This window comes from Apteryx rowi, unplaced genomic scaffold (genome assembly GCF_003343035.1).
Source record: "Apteryx rowi isolate R43461 unplaced genomic scaffold, aptRow1 scaffold_226, whole genome shotgun sequence".
In the NCBI taxonomy this organism is placed as follows: domain Eukaryota; kingdom Metazoa; phylum Chordata; class Aves; order Apterygiformes; family Apterygidae; genus Apteryx; species Apteryx rowi.
In genome coordinates, this window is record NW_020448597.1 from 994,490 (window position 1) to 1,020,696 (window position 26,207).

At 36.7% G+C, this 26,207-nt stretch overlaps 1 protein-coding gene across 1 annotated transcript; it reads right to left on the reverse strand.

The window, feature by feature from the left end:
- Positions 1-1,755: 1,755 nt before the first annotated feature.
- On the reverse strand, positions 1,756-25,040 carry HEPACAM2 (HEPACAM family member 2). The gene is given in 10 exon segments (XM_026065394.1): positions 1,756-1,872; positions 3,865-3,938; positions 5,346-5,383; positions 5,507-5,531; positions 5,616-5,741; positions 10,318-10,614; positions 17,482-17,766; positions 19,159-19,509; positions 24,972-25,016; positions 25,019-25,040. Coding segments are annotated over 10 exon segments (1,380 nt in total).
- Positions 25,041-26,207: the final 1,167 nt, after the last annotated feature.

Consider the following 26,207-nt stretch of genomic DNA (forward strand, 5'->3'; position numbering starts at 1 on the left):
TTTGTCCCAGGAACATCACTGACTCTACACGTAGCTCCATACCATGCCCGTGGCATTCATTTATAAACGATCATTACTTTGCACTACAGGAGTCTGGAAGTACTTTCTCAGCTACGTTCCCTGTTTTGTGATATTTTGCTCTTTCCTTATACTGAATGCGGAAGTGTCCAGCTGCAAGTACAAATACTGATTTAATTGTCCTTGTTTATTCACTACAGATGTTCCTTTGCTGCAGGTCAGGAATTGGAAAAATCATGAAAGCAGTATTTCTGATCTGACTAGTTTACCCATTACAGTGTTTAGGAGAACTCATCCTAGTTTTGTCAGTGAAAATGTTGTTTCTACATTTCTTTGTTTAAATCTTGTTATATGAACAGAGTATCAAAATGTGGTTATGCAAACCAATCTTTACAACTACAGAAAAAATATGTTTGTGAAGTTTGAGCTGAAATCTGAACTTCCACAAAGTTCATGCTACCTTTACTTTGAACTTACTCTTTTCTTAGTAGGGTCATGTGTCAGTGGGAAAGTTGAAATGGGAGACGTATAAGAAGACGAATAATAAGAAAATGCACCTTATGAATGTTATTTTTTACATCTGGTTTAAAAATTCATGTTTAGGTACAAAGCCAGTAACTCCAAGCAGAACAAAAATGTCATTAGGAATTCATTATTATTTTCCACTATTCAGTTTGCTTTTACAAGCATGCTTGCACATTTGCATACATAATTTGGACACACAGTTGAAGATGCAATATACACAAAATTTTTAGTAGTAATAGGTGCTGCATGCTAATTCAGTCACATAAACATTATGATTACTCAGCCAATTGATTAGTATATTTGTACAAGTGCATATTTTCCTTTTCAACCATAAAAGAAACAGCACACGTAATAAAAACATGAAAAATGTGATATAATAGGTTTATTACCAAATGAAGTCTTATGTGCTGTTCTTAATTTGTAAGAAAGACTATTGATATTCAGAACAGATTTATGGCAGCTATACAGCAACTACAATAAGTTTACAAGGTATTCACTTTGTTTTGCCAAGAGGTGCTAGGAAGTAGGTGATTTGAATACAAACATGACTGACTACCAAACACTAACTGTATAAGCAAAACATTGCTGTCTGTCTGGTATTTAACTCAGCAAAAGTGTTTTCATGGAGTTCCAATCCAGGGYATTGCAGAGTTCTGACTAATGAAACAAAGACCCTTTAACTCCAAATCAGTAGTTAAGATCCAGCTTAATACATTGGTTACTAAGATAACTAAGCATTGTCTGCTAATGGTTCACTGATCACTGAATACAACCACTGGTTATTGATCAGCTGACCAGTTTCAACACTGCAAAAAAAAAAGAAAACAACCCCTAACTTTACTTGGCACATGGCTAACAGGTTTGGATTGAATATTTAATCTACTCGGTGGGAAGTGCTGAGGTATCATTGCTTATGAAACTGTAGTCACTCTCTTAAAGAATTTGGGGATTTTCATTTGAAATCCTATGTTTGAAGATCTTAGCTTTTTTTTTTTTTCAGTCAGGCAAAACTGGCACGATGAAACAGCAGATTGGAGTCTTGATGAAAAGTGAGGGATTGTATAGGAAACCACAGGGGATCAGATGGGGCTTACATCTTTTCTCTTGCCCTTCTCCCCTGAATCAGACATCAGCTAACAAAATGTAACTTGTTCTGTCATACCCAGAAGGATTTGTCTTTGAGTTACCATATGAGTTTACACAGGCTTTAACTTACTGTTGGTGGTCTTGTTGCTGCTGCTCAGGAATATGCTGAATAACTTCATAAACTGTACTAAGCATATCCTGGCCTGGGATGAAGTCAGAGCCAGGAACAGATTGACTCGAAACCTAAAAGTAGCAAACAGTATTTCTGCTGTAATTATAAACAGGAAAAGATTCTACAGAAACAAAACTGATAGTGTAACTTCTCATTTTTTTAACCACAGATTCTCTTTTCTCCATCAACATTTTTTGTATGTGGATTTAACAGTTCATCTCTATTGGTTTACATTTCATTTTGGGGAAGAAGTTTTTATCACATTTACAGTAAGGTGAGCAATAGACTTAAATTCAATTAGGATCCTAAAAGATTTAGGATGAAGCTCTTGCATTTAATATAGCAAGTAATTTATATTAACATACCACAAGACAAGGAAGGAATATTTAATAAAGTGTGAGAGAAGCAGGAGAACAGATAGTGAAAAAGGAGAAAATATTCAGGGGAAGATTTCAGCATAACCCCCCCTCCAGCATGTCAAAGCTAGAGAACCATCAGAAGAACATGCAGGACATGAAGAACTGCAAGGAACTTCCATAAATGTGGTAATAATGATATTGGTGAATAAGTTATATACACAACTTTGTTTTTATGTCAACACAACATACAGACTCCCCATCCATATGGAATTTTCTCATTCTTTCTGCCTGTACCCAACCTCCAGTTCTTCATTATCTCCTCTCATATTTTTTTCCTTTTTCTGCTAAAATGAATCAGTGGGTCAACTACTGACTTTATCTGCAATGCCATAAATCTGAGTGACTGAACATAAACCAGTGAAATTTCTCCTGTTTCTTGAAATGTCACTGGAAATTAGAATGGATTTCATTGATTTTACATCCATTCTGTTGTTCTGGTCAACAATCTGTACTTCTCCTCTACTCACTAAGRTCCTGATTGTGCAAGATATTTAAATAAGGATGTGACTTTGTGATATTCTCAGCCCTAGGGATGTCACAGTGTACTTAAGGCCATGATGATTTAGAGCCTGAACTCTGTATTTAAACCTCCTATGGTCATGAACATTCACAGAGACAGTTTGGCTCATCTGTTTTCTGAAAGCCTTCTGTATCTGGTGCTGTAAAATTCCATCCTCTCCATTAACCTTTATTATAACACTCTAGCCCTATATACATCTGTTTCAATCACCTAACCCCTCCAGAGAGAATTATATTAATTATATTAATCTATGACTGTTTTTGGCTAATAAATATCATGTATTCTGACAGATAATAATAACAAAATAGGTATGACTATTGATGTGACCCTGTGTGATCCTGTTTAAGAGCCATCCCTTCCCTGACTACACTAATGCTCTCCAGATGTACAACATTGTATTCCCAGAAATTTTCCCTGAAAACACTTAGTTCTTCTTCCTTTCAGTTTCAGTCAGTTGTCCCTAAATTCAGTGGGCATAGTTCTCATTTTTCCTTTGTCATTTTATATCACACCAGAAGAATCACCAAGTGCTTACAGGGTAATGGCAGCAGAGCCACAATGCAGAGGAAGTGGTGTATGTAGCAGGATTTTTTTCTGCTAGCAGAATGCTTATACCTATTTCTTCTCCCACAATACAGGAAACTAACTGTCAAATATAACTGAGATTTAGCTGGCATATTTTTACAGACAAAAATTTAAATACCCCCTTGAGACTTTTCTGCACTGTCAAAGATGGAGAGCATGTTGAGTAAGCAAAAATATTAGGGCCAAGGGGGAAAATAGCATCCCAGTAATTAATTTGCTTGTCTGACATGAGTGGTTCAGTGTTAGCTATCTAACCAACACTAGCAATGTTCTTTTAATACAGGGGGACTGAACTGAGATTGCTCCCTTTAGAGCTTGGGTAGTTCCCTGCTGCACCATGTTGACACAAGTACCAAATTAGTAACATAATTAAGGAAGAGTAAGTATTGGGTAAACACTAGTGATGAATATGGTGCCAAATAAATATCTGTAAAGAGCAACAAGAGCAAACTGACAAAAGGATTCTAGTACAGATATTAATTACTCTTTAAGGAATAAAAAAGAAACTAAGTATCAGCTTATGGTGTGAAATCACATACCCTAGAACTACCAGCAAGATCAGGAATAGCAACAAATTCATATATTCCAAAGTCATCCAAAGCACTTTCATGTCCTAAAGTTAAAACAAACAAAACATTAAAAGAATGTATCAATGTGTAATATGAATCTGGAAAAGACAGCTTAAATATGGATGGGCAAACTCATTTGGCCTAATTTTTAAAACGTCTGAATATTGTTTTTCTGATCTGTTTTAAACCATTCCATTGCCAAGATCCTAAACTGTCTCTGCCTTGGAACAACGCAGGGCAGCTGCACAGCCAGYTTGCACAGTGCTTGGCTGTATTCAACACCTCAGACTAAGAGCAGCAAGGCCTCTCACTAACTTCATTAACAGTTTTGGTAGAGCCATTGGACTCTCTTTGCTGGAGAACTAAACATGCAGCTAACCAAGGCCCGTTCCATGACCATGAGACTGAACTACTTTCATTCCTCATAGACAAGGGACCTAGTCCATAAGCTCAAGGTAGGTCTACACATTAGTGTGGGGCGATATCACCTGACTCTTTTATAACGCTGATATGAAAAAGGGATCATGTTACAGGTGTCACAGTATTAAACCAGTCAACAACTTGTACTTGGGACTTCGGAACAATCTGTGGTTTGGGTAGGGGTCTCTTTCTCTACCCTCATTAACTTGTCACTGTCCAGGAGATCTGAGATTCTTGGTAGTCTCTTGGGACTTCTCTCCATGGTACAGCCTGCAGCATTAAAGACAGCACTGGGATTCTCTCATCTTGTAACACTTGCTGGTGTGAAGGACCCTCCATGCTACAGTAAATTTTTCTTACCTTCCTCAGCTCCATAAACTTCCCTATCTTCTCACATGTAGCAGCTATGGTGTGTTCTTATGCTTTGTCAGGAAAGGGATGGGAAGAAAAGTGCCACTCCTGCGCAGGATGGGCAGGATGACCTGTCTCCAGCCTCTCCTTCCCAGGATTATGTGGGAAGGGTTATGAAGGGAAAGGAAGCAGTGACAAAAATACACTGGGACCAGATGACTCAGAGAGGGGTAGCACAGAATGAGGTAGAGCCTAAAGTATATATAGAGCGATATCATATTATCATTTCATAATTTTAGCATTGCATGGTGCCATGAACATTTAGAAGTGTGATCCTCCCATGGTATATTGTCTCTCACTGTTATACCATAATAATAATAATTTATTTAATCTTGGTCAGAACAGCAGGAATACAGGCAAATAGGGTTTTAACTTGCATTAACAGCTTGAATTCAAGCCAACAGGCTATGTACATACTGCTGCAAACTCCAGACATGAGCTACACCCATGCTGACCTGTCATCATTTTGGTTTTATCTTAAGTCAGCTAACACAGGGGTTTACAGCCTGAGTTCAAAACACACCTCCCTTCCTTTCCTTCTTTCTTTTTGTATCCAGAGATGCTCATTTTTGCAGAAATGGAATTTGACCTTACGCTCACATTTCTTTCATTCACATTACCTGCAAATGTCTGTGCCTTTCTGTAATCAGTCTCTGGCCTAGAAAACATAAACATGATTTTCAGATTGATGTCACTGGCTAAGGAAAGAAAATTAATTTGAAAAAATGCAATTCTCTTGGTGGAAAGGACTTCAAGACCTACAAATAATTTATTTTCATACCTGCTCTGCAGCTTCTGTTGTATCACTGAAAAGAAGAGATAAAGAAAAATCATTCTTTTTGTTCTAATGTTCCAAAAGGATAACTGGAGGGTGCTTAACCTTTACATACCTTTATAGGGCTGATATCTTTTCCATAAGAATAGAAAGGCCATAACTAGGATCAAAAGTAATGAAATTCCAGTTATTACTGCAAGGGATGACAAAGATTTTCCTTTCTGGGCCAGCTTCTCCAGTCCTGTGTCAAAGAAGATGAGCACTGCATTTAGTCTCCTGCTCTGTATAATGTGCTATTATGACACAAAAAAATGCATCTTGAAATTCATTTGAAGCTAGTAAAACTGTATGTATACATACATATATACACACTATATATACTATATATTTATAAAAAATAGATATAAAATTTTGGTTATTTTGAATTGGTAATGACTTAAATTGGAAAAATAACGATATATATTTCAGAAATGAGTCCAAAAGAGATTGGTACCTGAAGCTAAATGAAGGTCAGTACACATAACCCAAGAGTTACTGAACTTAACCTTACAGCATCAGAAAAAGTAGATGAATATTCTAGTCTTAGGCATAGAAACTTTATTTTACCAAGAAAGTAGGTGATGAAGCCTATAGTTACTCAGTAGAGTTGGGATTAGAGTTCAGGTCTCCTTGATCCCATTACTGTGGATTAACTACAAATCCTTTCCTGTGTAGGTTATCATTAGAGTATATGGAGTTCCATTGTGCCAATCTTCTTGAGATCAAGAGACATGTCAAGCAACTCATGAGGTGAAACAAATTTTTCCTCTTCTAACGTTACAACTAAGTTCTAACCTCCCCCCCCCCCCGCTTTAATTAAAACAAAAATATAGTTGGCTTTCAAAGCACTATATTTGCAAGCCAAGGTTAGAATTTGATAGCTGCTAGAACTGGCTACCCAAAATGTTGTAAATGACATCCTGCCTCTTACTGAAGTCCTCTAGGAGCAGAGAAGTCATGGTTTCTCTCATGTTATGGTTTCCCTTAATGATTGTCAATAATGGCCACCTTATAGCAGTGTGAGACTCACTCCTGATAGCTCCTTTTCTGCATAAGCCTTACGGGCCTAAATGGGGCAGCAAGTCCAATGCGGTCCTTTAAATGAATGCTTCTAAAGGCAGTCAGGAGGTATTCAGTCTCAGGTGAATACMAGTGTTATCCAGACAAACCTCCAGCACAGCCTTTGGCATTGACTTTATCATTTGGGATGTCTGTAGCAGGTTTGTGATTGGTGATGTAAATAACAATCTATTATATAAGATTATACAAAAAGTCAAATTGTTTTGGTCATAACATGGTATATGAAAAAAGCTGTTTAAAATTGTTTCAAATTAGTGGCCTGAACATATGCTTCTGTTATCTAAATGGTAACTGGTGAGTTAGTTTAAGGATAAAAACTTGTATGCCTGTGGCCCAAGTTCAGTAAGTACAGTGGTGGTTTCTTTATTTCAGTTACTGATGCCTAGATGCTGGGGGAACTACATCCATTGATTCTTGATGTAGATGAAATATAGTGTTTTGTTTAGCAGCTGCAATTTTTCTATTTTACAAAATGTTTCTCAAGATCTGAACATCAGAAGATTCAGTGAACAGAAGAACAGGGCCTTCTCATTTCAGCCATATTACCAAAACCACAACCACTTCTAAACTTCTAAACCTAACTTTGTTTTCAGTAGAACTTTGGTCTTGTATGTGTCAGTGTAAGATGGCTTTTTGTCTGATTTACTCTGCCATTAATTTCTCAATAGAAAATTGGGCAGTGATTTTGTTTTCAGCTTGCATCTAGCTGGGAAGGAGTTGTTGAGATAGGGTAACCCAGAAAAGATCAGCATGGTTTCAGTATGGCCTTGGAAATGTTGCACACTATTGTATGTCTCTCTGGTGTTCTATGTTTTCCTCCTTGATATTCAGCTGATCTTCAGTTCAGATCCTCAGTTAGCAGATCCTTCCTTCTCACTCTGGAGCTCCCTTTGACCTACTGGGGACACAAGGCAACAGGCTTTCTGATTTCTAGAGCTAAGGGGCTAGGGTTCTGCCTGAGCATGGCTCATAGGCAGTGAGTCATGTGGTACAATTTTTCCAAATTTAGAAATATGTAAGCTTAATGTGGATTATATAACAGTAGGACTAACGCTTGGGGTATGTATTAGGGCCACCTCAACAATATACAGTGCATGCACACATGCATTCTGCATTCGTATCAGATGCACTGCAGCTCCTCACAGGGATTATAAATGAATATCCTCCTCGCTGTTTCAGTGTTTGGCTTTCAGCATAGGTCCCTGTTCATAGCAAACTACATGTAAACGAAGTAGTTCTTCCTCTCCCTATGGGTTGTTAGGTCTTCTGAATGGTTGGAGCTAGTCCCTTGCATCTAACTAGCGGTCCCTGTGTTGTATACATTTTCCACTCCATGCATGAAAAGGTAGTTTGTTGATCACCGGTACAAATGCTATTTGTCTCTCAGATTGTCTGCCCTTGCTTAACAAATAAAATGAAATACCTCATCAAGTGCAAATATCACAAAGACAGTGGTATACAGGCTATAACACAGCAGCAAATGTGATTGATTATAGTCTCTAATATTATAACCGTATGCCTAAGCTTGTGAAGTACAGTGTTTTTATCCTGGCTTTGCCAATAGAATAATTATAATCACAGTGATCAAGCAAATAATTTTTAGGCTGAGAACCATCAGTTGAAAGCAGAGAATGCTTTTTTTTGGGGGGGGGGAAAGAAACCAGTGCAGATTACAGTTGGAATAGCCCAGATCCAATGCTTTATGATGTTCATAGCGCGATCCATTCCACCTTTAAGGTTGTTCAATGTACAGACAGACTGCAGGACCCTTTCTGTTAACATGGCATTACTAGCTAATTGAGGGCTGCAGACAGCACACTCCAGTGGCTGGTCACAGGAACAGAGGTTAAGACAACAGTATTTGTAACCCCTAAAACTACCACGGCCCTATTGTATGTATGGCTGTTTGCAGGTCTCCTTCCCTCTGGGTTTATTCCTTGTCTGAAACACACTGATATTCATACTTCTTTCAAGCAGTTTGTGCTAGATGGGAGAGAAATCCTCCTAGCTGTAAGAACTGTATAGTAGGAAGAGATAATAGAACTATTGTATTTTTTTCTAAAGATTTTCATATCACTGAAAGTCTGGTTGTTGCTCAGATCCCATCAGAAGCTAATAAATTATGTTCATGTGTATTCGGGTCCAAATATATTGATAGTATTTCTTTCCTTTGCTCAGATTTTTTGCTGAGATACCCATGAACAGCAGTTTTGTAGCAGGACTTACGGATTTTTTTGCTTAAAATACACAGAATAAAATGTTTTTAAAAAGCTTTATTTAGGTGAAATATTTTGAATTAGGAAATGTATATTTTTAAGTGCAATTGAACATACAAACCATGGATTTTGCTTTCTTTAGGGCTTTGAAAGGAAATCTCACATTCATCAATACCATCAAAGCAATAAATTAATATCCACATTCAAATCATAACTTATGTTAACTATCAGGAGAAATGTCATTTTCATTTCTAATGGCATGTCGCAGCTCTGTTTGTGTTTTCTTTCTCCACTAACTGCCGTGTTTAGTTTTAAAGTGCAGTATTCTCACTGTAAAATTGTAACCTTTCTTCCTTCCAGTGTATTTAAGGCCGTGGATCTATGATGGTTACGTAAGTCGGCCTGAACAATGGCCATCTGCTTTCTTTGTTTATCTCACTAACAAATGGCTGAGCTCTTTGTTCCGAGTACGCAAGACTGCTCGGTTTAATTTTCTAAAAGGCAATGGATTAGATCTTGTTGAGCATGCATTCCCTATCTGAAAATACTTCTATTGATCCTTAACAATAAGAGACACTAGACTTCCTCAACATCTTATTCTTTACTGTGTGCTTTTCTTGGAGATTTTCCAAAAAAATTGCTTTGTTGCTATTTAACACAGGCACAATCTGATGCAGGAACTGAACTTATATGGGAAATAAAGGAGACATGGATTCAGCAGGACTTAGCAGTAAACTCATAGATTCTAAAAAATGAAAGAAAGATAGTTTACAAGCAGATCGTAATAAAACCATTCAGCAGCACTGCAAATACAGCTTGTATTATTATCATCCACTAAACTAAGATTCTTATCATTGCTAATCACACTAGAAAAGTATTAAAGGACCCTCATTGCTGTTAGTCTCTGCCTGGTTACTTTGGTCAGTGATGTGTGCTTGAAGCTATCCCATGTATTGATCACCTAGCAGCCCTAGGACTCACAGCTCCCAAGAATGAGACAGTGAGCTTTGGACAAAATCTGTTCATGGTAGAAAAGGCCTAACCTGGCATTCAACAGATTTCTGCATCATTTTCTCCATTTATCTGTATCATTTTTAAAGGCACAGAGTAACAAAATAGACTAAGAAATATATAATCTGCTATGTTAATTGGTCCTGATGAGGTTTGCCTATTGAGAAAATATTTCTACTCAAGGGATAAAGCTCCAAACGGCCAAACGTGTTTTAGTGCCAAACTCCCCCAAAACTCTAACATCTTAGCCATGACACACAAGGGTAAGCCATCCCAAGCCATGACACACACAGGGTAAAACCCCGACCCCCCTGAATGGCCCAAATCCTTTTAACTTCGTTGTTTTCAGGACTCAATTCTTATATATATGTGTATATATATATATATATTCTCTAAGAATTACTTCCTGCTTCTGAGGTTGACACTATGCTCAAATGCTGCATTTGCTTAGCAATGAATTAATGTTCTTACCTACGGAAGTGACAATCACTGTGAAGTGAGTTTCGTCTCGTTTTCCCGTCACATTGTTGAAAGCACGGCAAATGTAATCTATTGTCTTCTGGGCCACTTTCTCAGATATAACTTCCAGATGGGGTCCATATTTGATTACATGAGTGGTATTGTCAGCCCTCTGAATCCATGAATAAGTATTTGGTGGATTTGAATCTGCTGAGCAATCAAACAGTATAGCTTCTCCTATGTCAACTGTAAACACTGCCCCTACCTTCAGACCTTTATCTGATTTAACTCTAAGTCCGTAAGGTCCATCTGCATTGAAGAAAAAAAAAAATCATAGTGGAGAAATTAAAAACAAAGTAAATATTTAAAGTATGTAGTTTAACTTAGAATTTTTAAATTAGGCTAGCCTTTAAAATGGCTGTCATTAGATTCAATTATTTCAGTTAAAAGGTTTTTAGTACAATAACGTGATCTGTACTAAGTTTATCTCAGACTACACCCACTTAATAGTGATCTAATTGCTGTTTAGGGAAACAGCACAGGTCTATGTATTGTTTAGTATGATAAAAATAAAGAAAACTGAATAGCATTGGAAGAGTCATGAAGTAAAGGAGCAATTATTTTCCACGGGCATATTTGACCCTTTATATTTAAATGCCAAACTTATTGGCATAATTCATTTCTCTGAACATTTAAAAGTGAGTAAATTAACCTTGAAATATATAAACATCTACTGTAACACTTTGCAGTATAATAATTACTTGTGGAATTACACTACAGGTGTAAGACAGAGTGGGGCATGCCATAGATAACTTCAGATACTGTTTTCCATAAATGACCACAGATAACTTCAGAAATTGTTTTCCATAAATGACTATTAAAATAAAATTTAACCTTTCCCCCATTTAGTAGGCTTCTATTATTTCAACATTTCAGTTTCTTTCAAGAGTAAGCCTTTGTACCTAAAGAAAGCTAGGTTTCTGCAGATAATATAATTAGAAGAGGCATATATTGTCCAATAGCCATGTGTTTGTCACTAGGAAATTTGAGCAAGGTATCTTCATAGGAAAATGGGAATGGAAATAATATATTTAAGTATGATAATATTTCCTATACTGTTTTTAATAGATCATTTAGGATCCTGTTTTTTACATCTTTACATTTTAAAATCTACTTTTACAAGGATTTGAGTATAGAAAATTATGTAGAGACTATAATAATTGAAATGTACTCTATTAAATTATCTTTTTCAGTCCAAAGAACTGATCACTTTAATGTTGCTAATCCCCTAAGGGCTTACATGCATAATTAAAAATGCACAAACCTAATATTAACAGATGCCGCAAGAAGCCAGAAGAAAATATGCAGAGTGAACAGGAGTCATCTTTGTGGTAAAGCTGCTGCCAAGGGACTCGCACAGAATGATATAGCAAAAAGACTATTAATGCAATAGTATGTGTATTTTAGATGGTGTTATCAAGTAATACTCCACCTTCCTATGATTGGCTGGAAGCATTAAAATAATATAGCTGGTTTTGAATGTGAAATTTCCTGCTGTATTAACTGAAATACTGGCATGTTTCAGACTCCATTTCTTATCAGGAAATTCAGGCTGACGTTAGCCTCTAAAACACACACATTGTATTTATTTCGTGTTTGTCTTATTTTTGAGATTGATTTATTTTTCAACAACACAGAGGCAAACACCACACAGGCTATTTTCTGTGTGTGTTTTTTTCTTCTCTATTTATGAAGGTTTAGAAAAGAGAATGTAGGCTATCAGACCACAAGTTCATTTTAGTTCCTTTTTAAATAAATGCTTATATTTCACAGTCTAAACTTTTCAGACTTTCTATTTTCTCTACTTATTTCTTAGTGGTAAGCTTCTTCCAGTCTCATTTTAAGGAAGGCCTAACATCATGCCTAATATTTAGCTGGAAAATGCAAAACAGATTCACTACTTCATGAATCAGAACTGCTCCAAACTATATTGCAGGAGGCACTGGAAAGAATCAAGGCATTTTTTAAATCTAGGTGCTGAGATGCAGGGCTCCCCCTTGTTCACAGGCTCTGTAGTTCCTGAGTCATTAGCTCTACTGTAGCCAAGGGTCGGTTCAGCATACAGTAATAAATCCTTTGGGAAACTGCAAAGCTATGGCTACCAAACCTTGCACCTGGCTGATTTCACTCCGACTGAACTTTTCTCTGCACGGGGAGGCCTTTCCATACACCAGCCTCTCACTGGGGCTTACAGGTAATAGAGAGAGATTTTGCTCATTTTGGATGGGAAGGGAGGGGGCCATATCGAACAGTGGCTTTTTCATAAATGAAAGCAAAACCACTCATGCATCATTTATAGGAAGGAACACACTTTTGTACTTTTTGGGTTCCTCCTATCCAACTGCTCTTTCTGCTGTTAGCTTTTATTTTCACTGATAATATAAGCATTGGTATCTGTGAACAGAAATTAACTGTAGGAATATCTGACTGGTCTCCCATGCTCCCTCACTGCAAAAGAATCAGAATTGACTTCTGCTTTTATATTAATATCATGACAGTGCAGCATAAATAAACAACACTAACAGCATAATTACACTTCTGTATGAAAGCCGCAAATCAAAAGAAACCATTATAAAAACATTGTGCCACACACTGGCTGGGGAAGTATGTTTGAAAAAGCAAAAAAAGAAATAGTGAAATCTTGGCAAGGTCTGAAAAGTAGCATTCCTTGATGAAATTAGGACAAGCATCAAGAAACCCTCCTGCTGTGCTTGGATCAGACTTTTGCTTCCTCCTAGACATCTGTACATCACTRTAATACCTGAACATTAGGGAGCTGAGGGGCATCCCTCGTTTCATTAAAGGATATTGTCATTCCCGATCTGAGGATGGTTCTGAAAAGCAGATGATTGACAGTTTCCTCTCTAGGACTAAATGTATTCTGATTTTTGGAAGTCCAAAGGAAGGAAATCCCACTTAATCTATTAAATTCAACTCCATCACTGCAATACAGCAGTTTCTGTTACAGCCTCTATGACAGCAGCTTCTTCCAGTCTTGAAATAATTTATTTCTGGATCAAGCTACTGGAATAATAATGTTCTTTGGTACACTATCATTATAGTAAATGGAGAAGTGGAATAATATTAAGGAGAAATGAAGAACAAAACACTTTTGATTCTCAGTGAAAAAGCTGAATAACTGCCTTCATGGATCATGCTGTTCTACTTCTCYTTTGCAGTATCATTCTCAACAGAAACAAGTCTCTTGTCTCAGTAAAGCCAGTTAACTAAATGACTTGTAAAGTAATAAATCACCTGTTCTGAGTAACAATTTACTGCTCTGTGGGAATATTTCCAATTGCTCCTATCACCATGAGACTGTTATAGTTTCCAAGCAGATGGCAGGTATTTACTGTGAGTGACCTTTTTTACCACTTACAGTAACTCCCCAGCAGCAATGGCATATGGTACATAGAGATCCCGGGGCCTGTTCTGGATTGTTATTGACAACTGGTTGATTGAAGACAAACTGCCTCTGCTGGCAGAGGTGGACCTGAATTATGGGACTTCATATGGCTCAGGAAGCAAGAGCCTCGCTGCCATTACTGATTTGAACATGGGCAGTACTACAAGTATTGCAGTCTTTCAGTTTTGCATTGTTTTCTCTTAATATTTTCTTCATATTTTAAATTATGCACAAAGCAAACCCTCAGTTCTGATGAAATAAAAAACACATTCTGGAAATGTAAATACTTTTAACAATATTTCCATATGTGGAGAAAAACTGAATCTCAAAATATTTTAGTATATCAAAATCACTCAGAGAAAAGTTCCAGAAATTTGAATATTGAAATAACTTTGGAATTTTAAAGTTCTGCAAAACAATATGTTGAAAATAGGTTTTCATTTCAGAACTTGGAATGATTTTTCAAATCCATAGGAAAATACATGTAGTTCAGTGAGGGAGAAGAGAGGAAGCAGTACAAGAACTGAGACTAAAGGGCACACAGCTTGTGAAAGCAAGCGTCTGAGACACCCATCAGTGCAAAAAGCTCTCTGGAGCCAACTGTGTATGCAACAAATCAGAAATCTGAATGCTGAACAGACTGTGCCACAAATTAACAGAAAAGTCAGAATGGTTCCAACAATGAAAGATATTTTTCTAGCCTGATCTCATTTTATTGCATTGTAAGAGACTGTCACGTTGTGCTAGATATAGTGTCCCAATATTTTTTGTAGCTATTTTTTGAAGAGAGAGGCATACAAGGCCCATTCATATTTCATTAAAGGGAGAAAAAGCAGTACAGGCAGCACATTCATACATACTCAGCTCTCATTCATAGCACCTTAAGCACTTAGGTGAGTTGAGATTGTGATTGTACAACAGCAGACATTTTAAAATGTGCTCCTTGGAGGAAAGAATTAATTTTTTTTCTATTATTAAAGGCAAGTTACTCCATCACTACTGGTTATTTCCTTGTAGAGCATTTTATCATGAGTCCTCTGTCTAATGTGAATGGAAGCTCAGTTGACATCTATTTAGACTCTTTTCTGCAGTTCCTTCATTTTCATGTTTGCACTGCTGTCATTTGTATAAGCTGCATCTAAGGGATCAGCTTTCTTCTAACAAAGTCCTTCTTAGTTTTCATAATTTGGACAGAACTTTTTTCTCCTTTCCTGGGGCAATGTATAGACCCCGCCTCTAGATGCCGGACACCCCCCATTAGATTCTTCCAAGTTATAATTAAAAATAAATAAATAGCAGAATGGGTAATCAGAGAAAAAGGAGAAGGAAAATATGACTTAGTGAGAGCTGTAGCTACCTCATACCAAGTGTAAGGCATGAGCTGTCTATCAGCTGCCATATTACAGAGCTGGGCAAAAGCAGGAACAAGCACCAGCACATCCCATTCCATTCCTTGCACTGTGCCATCCATGCTATGCCAGTAGGTAAAATGGTTATATCTGAACAAGGCTGATATGATGGCAAAGTAAGTCCTGACCTGCCCACTTTCAGCTCTCCTCCACTGAAAAGGACACTTTGAACCCTAAGGACATGAGGATTATAGCCTGGCAAGGTCACATACATAGCATGTGTTACTTGCGAATCATGGAGGCACTGAGAGCTGACATTACAGGAGGGATAAGGAACAAAGTGAGAGTGCCCTTTCTAAGATTTAAAGTATAATTGTTGATGTTTTGTCTGAGATTAAGCCAATCTTTTGTCTCCTCTAACTCATTCCATCCATGAGCTCAATCTACATTCATAGTTAGAGTTTCTCAGGTGCTTTTTATTTGCTTTCAAGACCTTAAAAATCAACAATGGTCTTTTTAGCTAAATAAAAACTTATCAGTTTGCTTAGAACTCATTTAAGCAAACATCTTAAAAGAACACCAACAAAAAACTCAGAATATGTCACACCATTGTCCTGTAGGCAATGATACTAGCACTACTTCAGGCTATCATAGTCTGCTCATCATGGCCTATTACAACTTTTTTTGTGTGATGCTACTGGTCTAATCTTCATCCTGATGCTATTTATAGGCACAGACACTTGAATGACACCTTTTGACTGCTGGGATTACTCACATGCCTATGTGAGCATGTGAGTACTGGCAGGAGCATGAAATTGGGTTGTTAGATCTGCATAACAGGAATCTCCAGTCTGATTCTTCTTATCCTCACCCTTAAATGTCTGTAAGTAGGTTGTCCAAAGAGTTACCTTGTCATACAGAGAAAATTAAATCTGAACTGAGAATCTTCTTTTTAAGTGTGTTGAAGAACAAGGTACTTTTGCAGAGAGAGTTATTTCTTTCATTAGACTAATATAGCTGAAGGAAAAGGGTTTTGGGGCACACAAATCTCTCATTATGTGTGAAACAGAAACAGCCAATTCCAAGCAATGTAGAGGTTGGGCACTCTTTCTTGGATTTTACCTAAACTATAAAATTTGTTTCTCTTATATTATTAAACCATTACAGTTTCCACAGTGCTATCTCTTTAGGGACCCATGCAAATAGACAGTGAACAACAACAACAGTAAAATAATGAATAGTTCTGAACTAAAACCATGAGCATCTCTGAATTTTGTAGGGATCAGCATCTAACCTTAAAATGGAGGTAAGGGAAACCTTAGGAACACAGCAATGGACTTTTTGTACCACTAAATTCAATCTTCCACTACAGTAAACAATCATATCATAGAATCCCATTCATGAATTTGTCAAGTCCATTGTAAAAGCAATTTGCAGAGCTTTTGCAGAACCTCATTACTACAATAGTTAGAAAACATCTAGTTTCTGGTCAAAATGCATTCATGGCTAGTTCAGGGTTTATTCTTCTGTCAAYATTCTTTATGCGACTCCCTCATGTTTCCCACTTGATGTGGAAAGCAAATGCTTCTCCTTTCAGCTTTTATTTTGCTAAACCAAACTGAGTTCTTTTGGTCTCTTCTTGTAAGAYAGGGTCTTGGTTCCATTCTGTTCCATTTCTTTTTGTTTTGAGTTCATTGTTCTTAAATATGGATCATTGCAACTGTATACAGTATTATACACGAGGTCTCATCTTTTATGTGGCATTAGTATTCCCCTTATTTATTGGAAATACTTTGCCAACACACCCTACAATTACATGCGCCGTTTTCATGGCTGAATCCCACTGCCACTTCACAAACATCTTGTGATCAGCTTAATCCCTCAAGTTCTCTGCCTYAGTTATTTCCAGACAAATCTCCATCTTATCAGAAGAAATTCACGCTTTTATTCTCCAGCTGCATAACCTTGTATTTTTCACTAGTGAATTTCATAACAGTTCTATTACTGTTTTTTAAATTCATTCAGTCCTCCTGGTTTTACGTCATGGGTGAACCTCATTGACATACTCCCAGTCTTTATGCTGATATCATCAATGAAAGTATTAAACAGGTCTTGACTCAAAATGATTGTGAGGAATACCACCAGTAACAATCCTTCAAAAATCCACCTTCTTAACAACTACATAACACTGAGTAATTTTTATTACACTATCATAAGAAGTTATAGCTGTTACAAACAAAATTATTTTGAATACAAACCCACATATAATGTTGACTCAACTGCCTGTTTGCCATAGTTAGAGGCACTCTCTCCAGCCAAAGCATTTATACAAAGGTAGTTAGAAATATTTAAGATACTTACAATATATGGTTGGTGCAATTATCTCACTTTCCATTGCACTGACAGGGTTGGATACCAAGCAGCTGTAATTCCCAATGTCTTCTTTTACAACAGGAAGAATGAGAAGTGTAGCATTGTTTGATGAGAAGGTGTAATTAGGGCCAGCATGGAGACGCTTGCCATTTTTCATCCACTGGTAGACTACCCTTGTACCTTTTCCCACAGTACATTTTAATGTCATATTCCCTACATACTCCACTACCCCTGAAGATGGTTCAGTATGTACAACTGGCTTTGTGACAGGAACTGTAAAGTAAACAGATATGAAGAGTTATAAAAGTGACTAGCCAGTATATTATAGTCTTCACTGCCAAGATGATACAAATAGCAGTCATCGTCTTCTCTGGAAGGTACTCATATTTCAATTTTTGTTTGTGAAATATGGTTAAAGGTTGAAAAAAGAGGGCCAAATTCTCAGCTGGTGACTGCAAGAATTGTTCCAGGTACTTAACTAAAACTAGAGTTTCTTTTACTGGTAATATAACAAAGGCTGGAATCAGGTATACCGTTGCCTCCACCTTCTGTCTCATGAGCAAAAGACATTACCTGCAGCCACAAGAATGAAAGAGTGCAAGGCATGACAGTGCCCACAGTATCTGACTCCCTCAGTGTTATTGCCCCTGACTTGCTCAAGACTGACTGAAATACATTGTTCATCAGGTCATGACAATGACTGCACGCTGGCAAAGGAATGGGAGTTTAGTGGCAGCTACAATTTTATCATGCTAACAAGTCATTCATTTAGTTATTTCTCGCCCAACAGTTACAGCACTCCATCCATATAATCCATAAATTATAATAGTGTCTTATCATTCTTTTAGATGATTCTTTTCTATTTTCCTTTCTTATCCCCACTGGAAAGAGCAGAGTACAAAAAAGGGACTTCAGTATTTTAAGAATTCAGATCTGGCATTTTTTTTAACAGACACAAGGTCRCCAGCAACAGTCAGTGACTCCCCTTTGATAACTACAGAAGGTAAGAGACATTGTAGGCCCAAGTAAAGATCTAAACTAATAAAAGAGAGAATGAAGGGCCAATCAGCTCTTTTTTATCTGACTCTGGTTGTCTAGCATAGGGAGTGTGAAGTGCAATCAAATCTTTCAATAAAAAGACTGAAGACAGTGATCTACAAGAACCTACAGGTGGGGTCAAATTTTGACTCCTCAAATTCCCTCGTGTTCTTCCCTTACTTAGAGACACCTTGCCACGATCCTCTAACCTGCAGTCATAAAAAAATCCTGAGTTGGCAAATGGCTACAGAATTTCCTCAGGGAACAGCTGTTCAGGAAAAAAGACTATTYGAACATTAATGCATCCTCATGACTGATATCACAGTACAGCTTTTTGAAACATTATTTGTTATCAGTCTGTCTAATTTCATATTAATTATTGATTTCTATACTCCTTCAGTTTTTTACTTATGACAAACATTAGTCAATGTACTAATTTTGTTTAAAGATGAAATATTGTACCATTCCCACAGCAGCTGTAGAAAATAACATAACTTAATTGTTAGTATTTACTCATGCACAGTTGGATTAAACTATATACTACTGTAGCTGGATTCTAAGAACTGGTACTTCAGAACTATTGCAATTTTATTTGCAAAATGAAGATACTATATTTTACTAACTTACCATCAACAGCTACTTGAATCTTTTGACTGGCAGCTATTGTCCTATTTCCACGGACATTGACTTTAACAATATAATTGCCCTCATCACTGATATGTAATGGATTGATCATCAACGATGCATTCGGAGGTATGAGGGTAAATTTGTGCTGATATTCCAAGTCTGGAACTACTGTCTGATTTACAGAGCCAAGCAAGTATTTTGAATTAGTTTGAGGCCTCTCAAACAGCCAAATAATCTGGACTTCAGAAGCTGTAGTGTTGAAATTATAGTTAACAGTAAGATGGAGTGGTTGCCCCTCAATACCATGGATAGTATGAGATGGTACCGTCAACTTTAAGGCAGAACAAACACCTGCATAAAAAAGAAACAACAAAAAAATAAACAAAGCCAAACCACAAATGGGAACAGTGGAAAATTCAAATGAGAAATTCTCATAGAAAAAAAGAATTAAAGCTTATGCTTTTTTAAATGGCTATGACTCAGATCTCAGGGAAGAAAGGGGAAAACTCTCATTGACTTCAGTGGAGTTTGATCTAGCTATATAGCTCCAGCTTTAAAATTTTTGGAAAGCCAAAGTTGGAAAGGATATTTGTGGTCCCTGGGCAGAGGACTTTCTGTTGTTAAAAGTTTGACAAAAATGAGAAAAGATGCATTTACCTTATAGTTTTAAATATTTTCCCTTTAAATTTGTCCCAGTTTCTAGAGCTTACATTGTCTGTCTGTCTTGGACTGCAGACACAATTTTATTTTTGTTTTGTAGGTTTAGCTATTTCTTACTATTATTTTGCCATCTGCACTGAGAAACTGACTGAAGAGTCTAACAAGTAGCAGTTTCATGAATTTGTTCAAATAAAATGATATGTAGTTACTATTGTTGCATGCACTGTACACTTAAGACTGTATTCCAGAAACATTACTAGATCACAAAGGTCAATTATTCCAGTTGTAGGAAACAGCAGAATTAAAGTTTGCTGTTGATATGCACAAAGGCAAAATTTTGTATTTTATAATTAATCTTATTCTCCAAGAATCCTGCCTCCTTTAGAGTGCAAAATGGCCACTGATTCAGTTCCTTGTCAGCTTTCCCATGTTTTATTTTATAATCAGTTTTCATTGTGTCAACCTTATATTTATAGCACGTTATTAAAATTTTGCTCTTAAGACTCAGTGATCAATTTCTATGTGAACTTTTCTAMAGCACTCTTAAGTATAGCAATGGTGTGAAGCACTGACATTAATGAATTGATTTCACAACATCAGTATAATTGATAAGACTTTGCAGACAAGGAATTGAAGCATAAAGAAAATTAACAGCAAAGGTATCCACTGATTTTGGATTACCAGTTTGAGATATTATAGGCCTGGATTTTTCAAAACACATACAATTATAAATAGCATTTACTATGTTCAAGAAACAACTCCTAGTGACTTCAGTTATTGCTTTGAGCACTCAGCATTTYTGCAAAGCACACTGCAAGTGCTAAGTCAAAACTCCAGAAACAGGCAACCTCTTACTAGTAACTAAATGTAAAAAGCTTGATTTGAGTAATCTGTCCAGCACTGCACAGGAACTCACTGGAGACTGAGAGGAAGCATGTATCTGACAGGGCAACATTCAGCTGCTTTCATCATGTACCATCCATTCTCCTCCTGCTACTGAATGTCTTATTCTTCACACACTTCCCAATATCTGCAATAAAGTAACTCTCCTGCTAAAGTACATATACACTCTTGGAGAAAAGGGGAGCGGGGGCAACTATGTGAGAAAAATGGTATGTAACTGTGCTATTAAAGATTAATATAATTCATAATGATTTTGTTTCTTGCATTTCCTAGCTTCATAGTATTTGTCTCTATGACAAAAAGATGTTTGTTAAAGGTTCATGTGTGTCTAATTTCTTAGGTTGTTTAACAGTAAAGGATATAAAAAATCAATTTGGTAGCATAATATGGCATCTGTATGTCATATCTTTTGGGTTAGAATCTTCAGATTTCAGTGCACAGCTGTTTAGCACTTGAGCTAATAGAGCTAATGGCAAATAAAGAGTGCTGTGCAACTGTGGATTAGGGTAGGGTCATATGAAGGGTTTGGGAATAACAGATGCAGCATGGAAATCTGTAATGCCAGCAATTAATGTCAGAGATACTCTTGGTGGGCATGAAAAGAAGCACAGTAGAGAATATATCAAAAAGTTATGGTGGGGTGTGGGAGAGGCCCAGTCCTGGGTGGCTAACAATGTTTGAAGGTTCTGCACAAAAAAAAATCTCTGGGATACTAACTCTATTTCAGGGAGAACACATATTTGCTAAGAAATCTCTGGTCATATTCTGTCAGTTCAGCAGCTAGTAAGATTTATAGTTAGTACAAAGTCAGCTACAAGCCTATAAAAAAGTCACTTTGTGGCTGGCTCCTAATTCTTGCCTCCTAACTGAACGCATTTCATGAAGCTGAGCAATATTATATCAACTACAAAAGATAGTTCCCAGCATGGAAACCAAAGGCAAACAGCTTGGGGCAGCTACTTGGTAGAACACTCTAGGAGTGATGCATATAAAGCCAGTGAAATCCCCTGACCAAAAGACTGGCAAACCCACTTTCTCCAGGAATAAAGAAGAAGAGGGCAGATGATTTCAGACTGCATGGACACTGGTGGGGAAAGAAAGGTGTGGGACCAGCTCAGGTGGGAGAAAAATAGCACAGGGGAGAAAGAGTGTCAGAAAAGAGATGGAGAGACTTAAGTGGAGGATGTACAGGAGAGATATATTGACATATTCACTTTCTCTAGATCAAAAAAATGAAGCATCTGAAGCACATCAGATTAAAGCCTTCCTCCTACCCTTTTTTAAAAGTACTTGTGGCCTCTTGTTCTTACACTATTTTCTAACAGTGCATGGCTCTTAGGGACCTGCTAAACTCTGGTTAACAGGAGATCAGTTTTGTTGGGTTTTGTAACATTTGCCAGAAGTGAATTCTCCCCTTGCAAACCTTATATTACAAATCAGATTTAAACTGTTGTTTCCTATTTGAAAAAAATAGAAAAAGAGCACAATTCCTCAGTAAAATCCTTCACAAAATATTTGATGTTGAAAATATATTTCATCTAGCCCACCTAATACATTTGAACTTTTAAATCTCTTTAAATCAAGTCAAATGCCTGTAAGTCACAAATACTGGGAAATCTTTAGGTGATCAACTGAAAGATCTGGCCACATCCTTTCTCACTCTTTATGCATGAAATTGCTCGATTTTGGGGTTTATGTAGCTGCCAATAACTGATTGTACTGTGCACAAGAAGCTAGTGATAGCTGCCGTAGTAATCAAAAAATATGTATAACATAATATTTCTCACAGATTTGTGTGCACAGAAAATTGGCAAAAAACAAGCAGGTCTAGTAAGCACAGGGATAATGGGGACCACCAGTATAAGACCTATCACCATACTTGAATCTCTAACCTTTTCGTATAGAATAAGATAAAGAGAATTATGGCTGGGAAATTTCACTTCTTTCCAGTTAAAAAATGTAGGAATAGAAACAGTAAATAAACTTTAACTTGGTTCCTGGTGATTCGTGGAGAAAAGCGGCTCCATTTAACAGCTTAAGAAAACATTTTGAATTGCAGTTAAGGAAATTGTGTTAGGAAAGACCAGAAAAGAAGGGCTGCTTTCCCCTTTTCCAGCCAGTGGGCTGTAGCCCGTTAGGGAGTGGCTTGGGAGCGACTGGGGGCTTTACTGTTCACGCAGAGCCTGCTAAGGCGATTTCATGAAGTGCAGTCAGCACATGGGAACTCCCCCACGGCTGGGAAGGGTGAGGGGAAGCAGAGACTGAAGTTTGGAGAAGTCGTTATCAGATAATGCTGTTCTGTAAAAGGCTCGTGTTTTATAGCAGAAACACCAGGTGACTTCTGGCTTTAATAGAGATCAAATCTTCTGCAGTCTGGAACATCAGACTAATTTCATACATTTTGACTTTTAATTAAATTAAAACCGAAGAATCTTATGCCTAATCCTTGAATTAATGTAATAGTGAAATCAAGTCAATGGGGCTAAACTCAGTGAAAACAGTAATGTTCCAGTAGGCACATATCCCTTATTCTTTAAACCTATCTCTATAGCATTCTAATAATACACATTTTTTCCATCAGGATGGAATTCCTAAAACTAGTTTTTATACAATGACTATAAGCAAAGTGGGTTGTGCCAAAATGACCTCCATTTGGAACTCAGTGATCTGTGTTTTGCTATCACCAGTATTAGCAAGCACAACAGAACCGTTGACATAAAACAAGGGCTGCAGCTTTAGTTTAAATAAGAACTATGACATAACTTTTGAGTTTACTGCATAAACTGAAACCTGCTTAGTGAGGTTTTATCATTCTCTGAATTTAACACACACGTCTCCTTACCAGAGTGAGTTTGGATTCTCAACTGCTTTGCACATGAGCGTTCATTTAGCTCTTTCCAAGAACACTGCACTTGGTGTAAATTGCCATTAAATCAGTGGCAACACTTTTTACAATTTTTGCAAATATGTTCATTTATAAAAAAAAAAGAGATATCATGGAGCAGGAAATCTGCTATTCTTCCACCTCCATTTATAGAGGAGGAACTGATGCATAATCTTTATGATTTGGAATTTTTACCCAACAGAAGGTTTTGTTGAGCTTGGTTATTTGACCTAATTCTAGCCACTGAAACCAATGTCTTCAGTGGGCTTTGCATCATGCCTGCAATGAGTCTGATTCCTACCATGACAAAAACACATTTCCCATGCTAAAAAACTTGTATTTCTGAGTGAGAGTACAAGATGAGACTTCCTGGTGAACACACCAATATTGATCGTAGGATTTTAATCAAAAAGGTCCAGTGAAGATGTAATGCAAATAAAGAAGTGAATATTCACTGTATTTTTATCAAACAGAGTTTTCATTTTTAAAGAAGAAATCCGATAATCTTCATATAAGACTGTAGTTGTTTTGAAACCAAAAGTCTTTACAAAGTATTTAACTCAAAATCAAGGAATATAGGTTACTGTATATGAAGTTCACAGAAAGGATAAAAGAAAAATTATCCTTACACATGAACTAGTAGAGGATGTAGTAAATTTGTAAAATTATATGTTCCTTCTGCTGATATTTACAAAACAATTAAGTACAGCAAAAGTAAATTACAGGAGTTTGTAGAAATATAACTTTATCTAACATTTAATCACAGGAAATTGCTATAAAAATGCAAAAACATCTATTTTTTCATCAAATGCGAGGATAACATGTATACTTATGAAAACTGCACCCAAATACTGAACAAAAGTACTATTAATAGAGTGGAAGACATTTTCAGTTGAGCAAAAGGTTAAATTAGTTTTAATACCAAATACATTTAAATATTGAATATAAATTTTACATATTAAGTATAAGGCATCATAATAAGAACTGAAAAATAAGTCAGCACCACTACAACATGATGCATTTTTAGAGAGATGAGTGACATCTATAATAAACTTTGGTTCTGAATCTGTCAAGCCTTACTTGTTAAAAAGAATGCACCATGTATATATTAGTAAAACATGGTGCTATATATGTACAGTCAACATCAATGTTTTATTTACAGATATGTACAGTGCTAAGTTTTGACATTTATAAAAGTTTCTAGTTCCACTCACAAAATGGTGGCACTTTCTGATTAAAACCTTTTAGACTACCTTCTTAAAATAAAACATCTGACAATATAATAGAAATGTCTTTAAGTTTAGCAGTATAAAAGTAAGTCACATTTCCAAAATGACAATCAAATATAATTCATACTGTTTCTTACCTACAAGTAGAAAATAGATTTTGCACTGTAAGTCACAAAATAAGTTGCTAAAGGGCTCCATGAAAGCATCCTGTCCCATACAAATACCACCTCTTTCTCAGCGTTAAGTCAGAGCTTGGACCAGCAGCTGCTGGTTTATTTGCTAGGAAAATCAGCAATGAGTTAACAGGCCCTATCCTGTCCCCTGCCTTGTGTGATTTGAATATGTGTATACAAAGAACAAAGGGAGTGGAGCACCTGTTAGATTAGTACCCATCTTCATTGCCTGTGACTTTATCATAACCCTTCCCCAGTACAGTCACAGCAAATATGACGTAGAATATAATAAATGAGGTGCAGAATATGAAGCAGTCTGAATTAATAAAAATAAGTGAATGTTCACAATGTACAAGCTATATAGGTATTAATGTCACATAGTTACATAGTGACATAAAAAACCACTGTGCTGTTAGATGATTCTACCTATTTTAAATTAGATCTCAGTATTCGTACGACTTTTTTTCAGATGTCTTTTCCAGTGACAGGCTCTCATCTTCTGTTATAAAAAATATTAAGCAGCTATTACAGAGCCTTGCCTAAAACCAAAAAAAAAAAACCAAAAACATAGTAGGTAGGAAAAGGATAAATTTTCCTTCTTTCTAGTGCTTTTTTCCTGTAACTTTTTCAAGGTTTTTCCTTAACAAGCTTACTCAGAGATGATTTTGTTCCCTTTCTCTGAACAGCATGCATGTGACGTGAAGGGTATATCAGGAATCTTCTAACAAAGAATCCTCTGGATAAAGTGGACAACTTACTAAAGCTGTTGAGTTAGCTGCTTATTATTGTTTATTCTGCAGTAACTTACATCAGTTTAAATTAATATTAAAATTAATGTATGCTTTGGATTTTGTCCAAGGCTGTCATTCACTGTACAAATCTAATCAGCAGTAAACCAGGCAACCCTTCCAGAGTTGCGGGTGCAATAATAGTTTGCGACAGCAAATATTTGCATCGACAGAGATGGTTTATCCATAGAAAAACACACTTTAAGTTTTCACTATACAGCACTTAGGCTGTATTATAGATTAACAAATATTAGGCTATACTGTATCCTGCCTTGTGTAGGAGGGATTGGTTGCAAGGAACCGTCTCCCTCTCACTGTGTGCCTGTGCTGGTGTTAAGAGCAGGGGTCCTGCAAGGTGCTAAGCAACCACTGGAAGGAATGAACACTCAATTTTTACTGAAGTTAAAAGGAG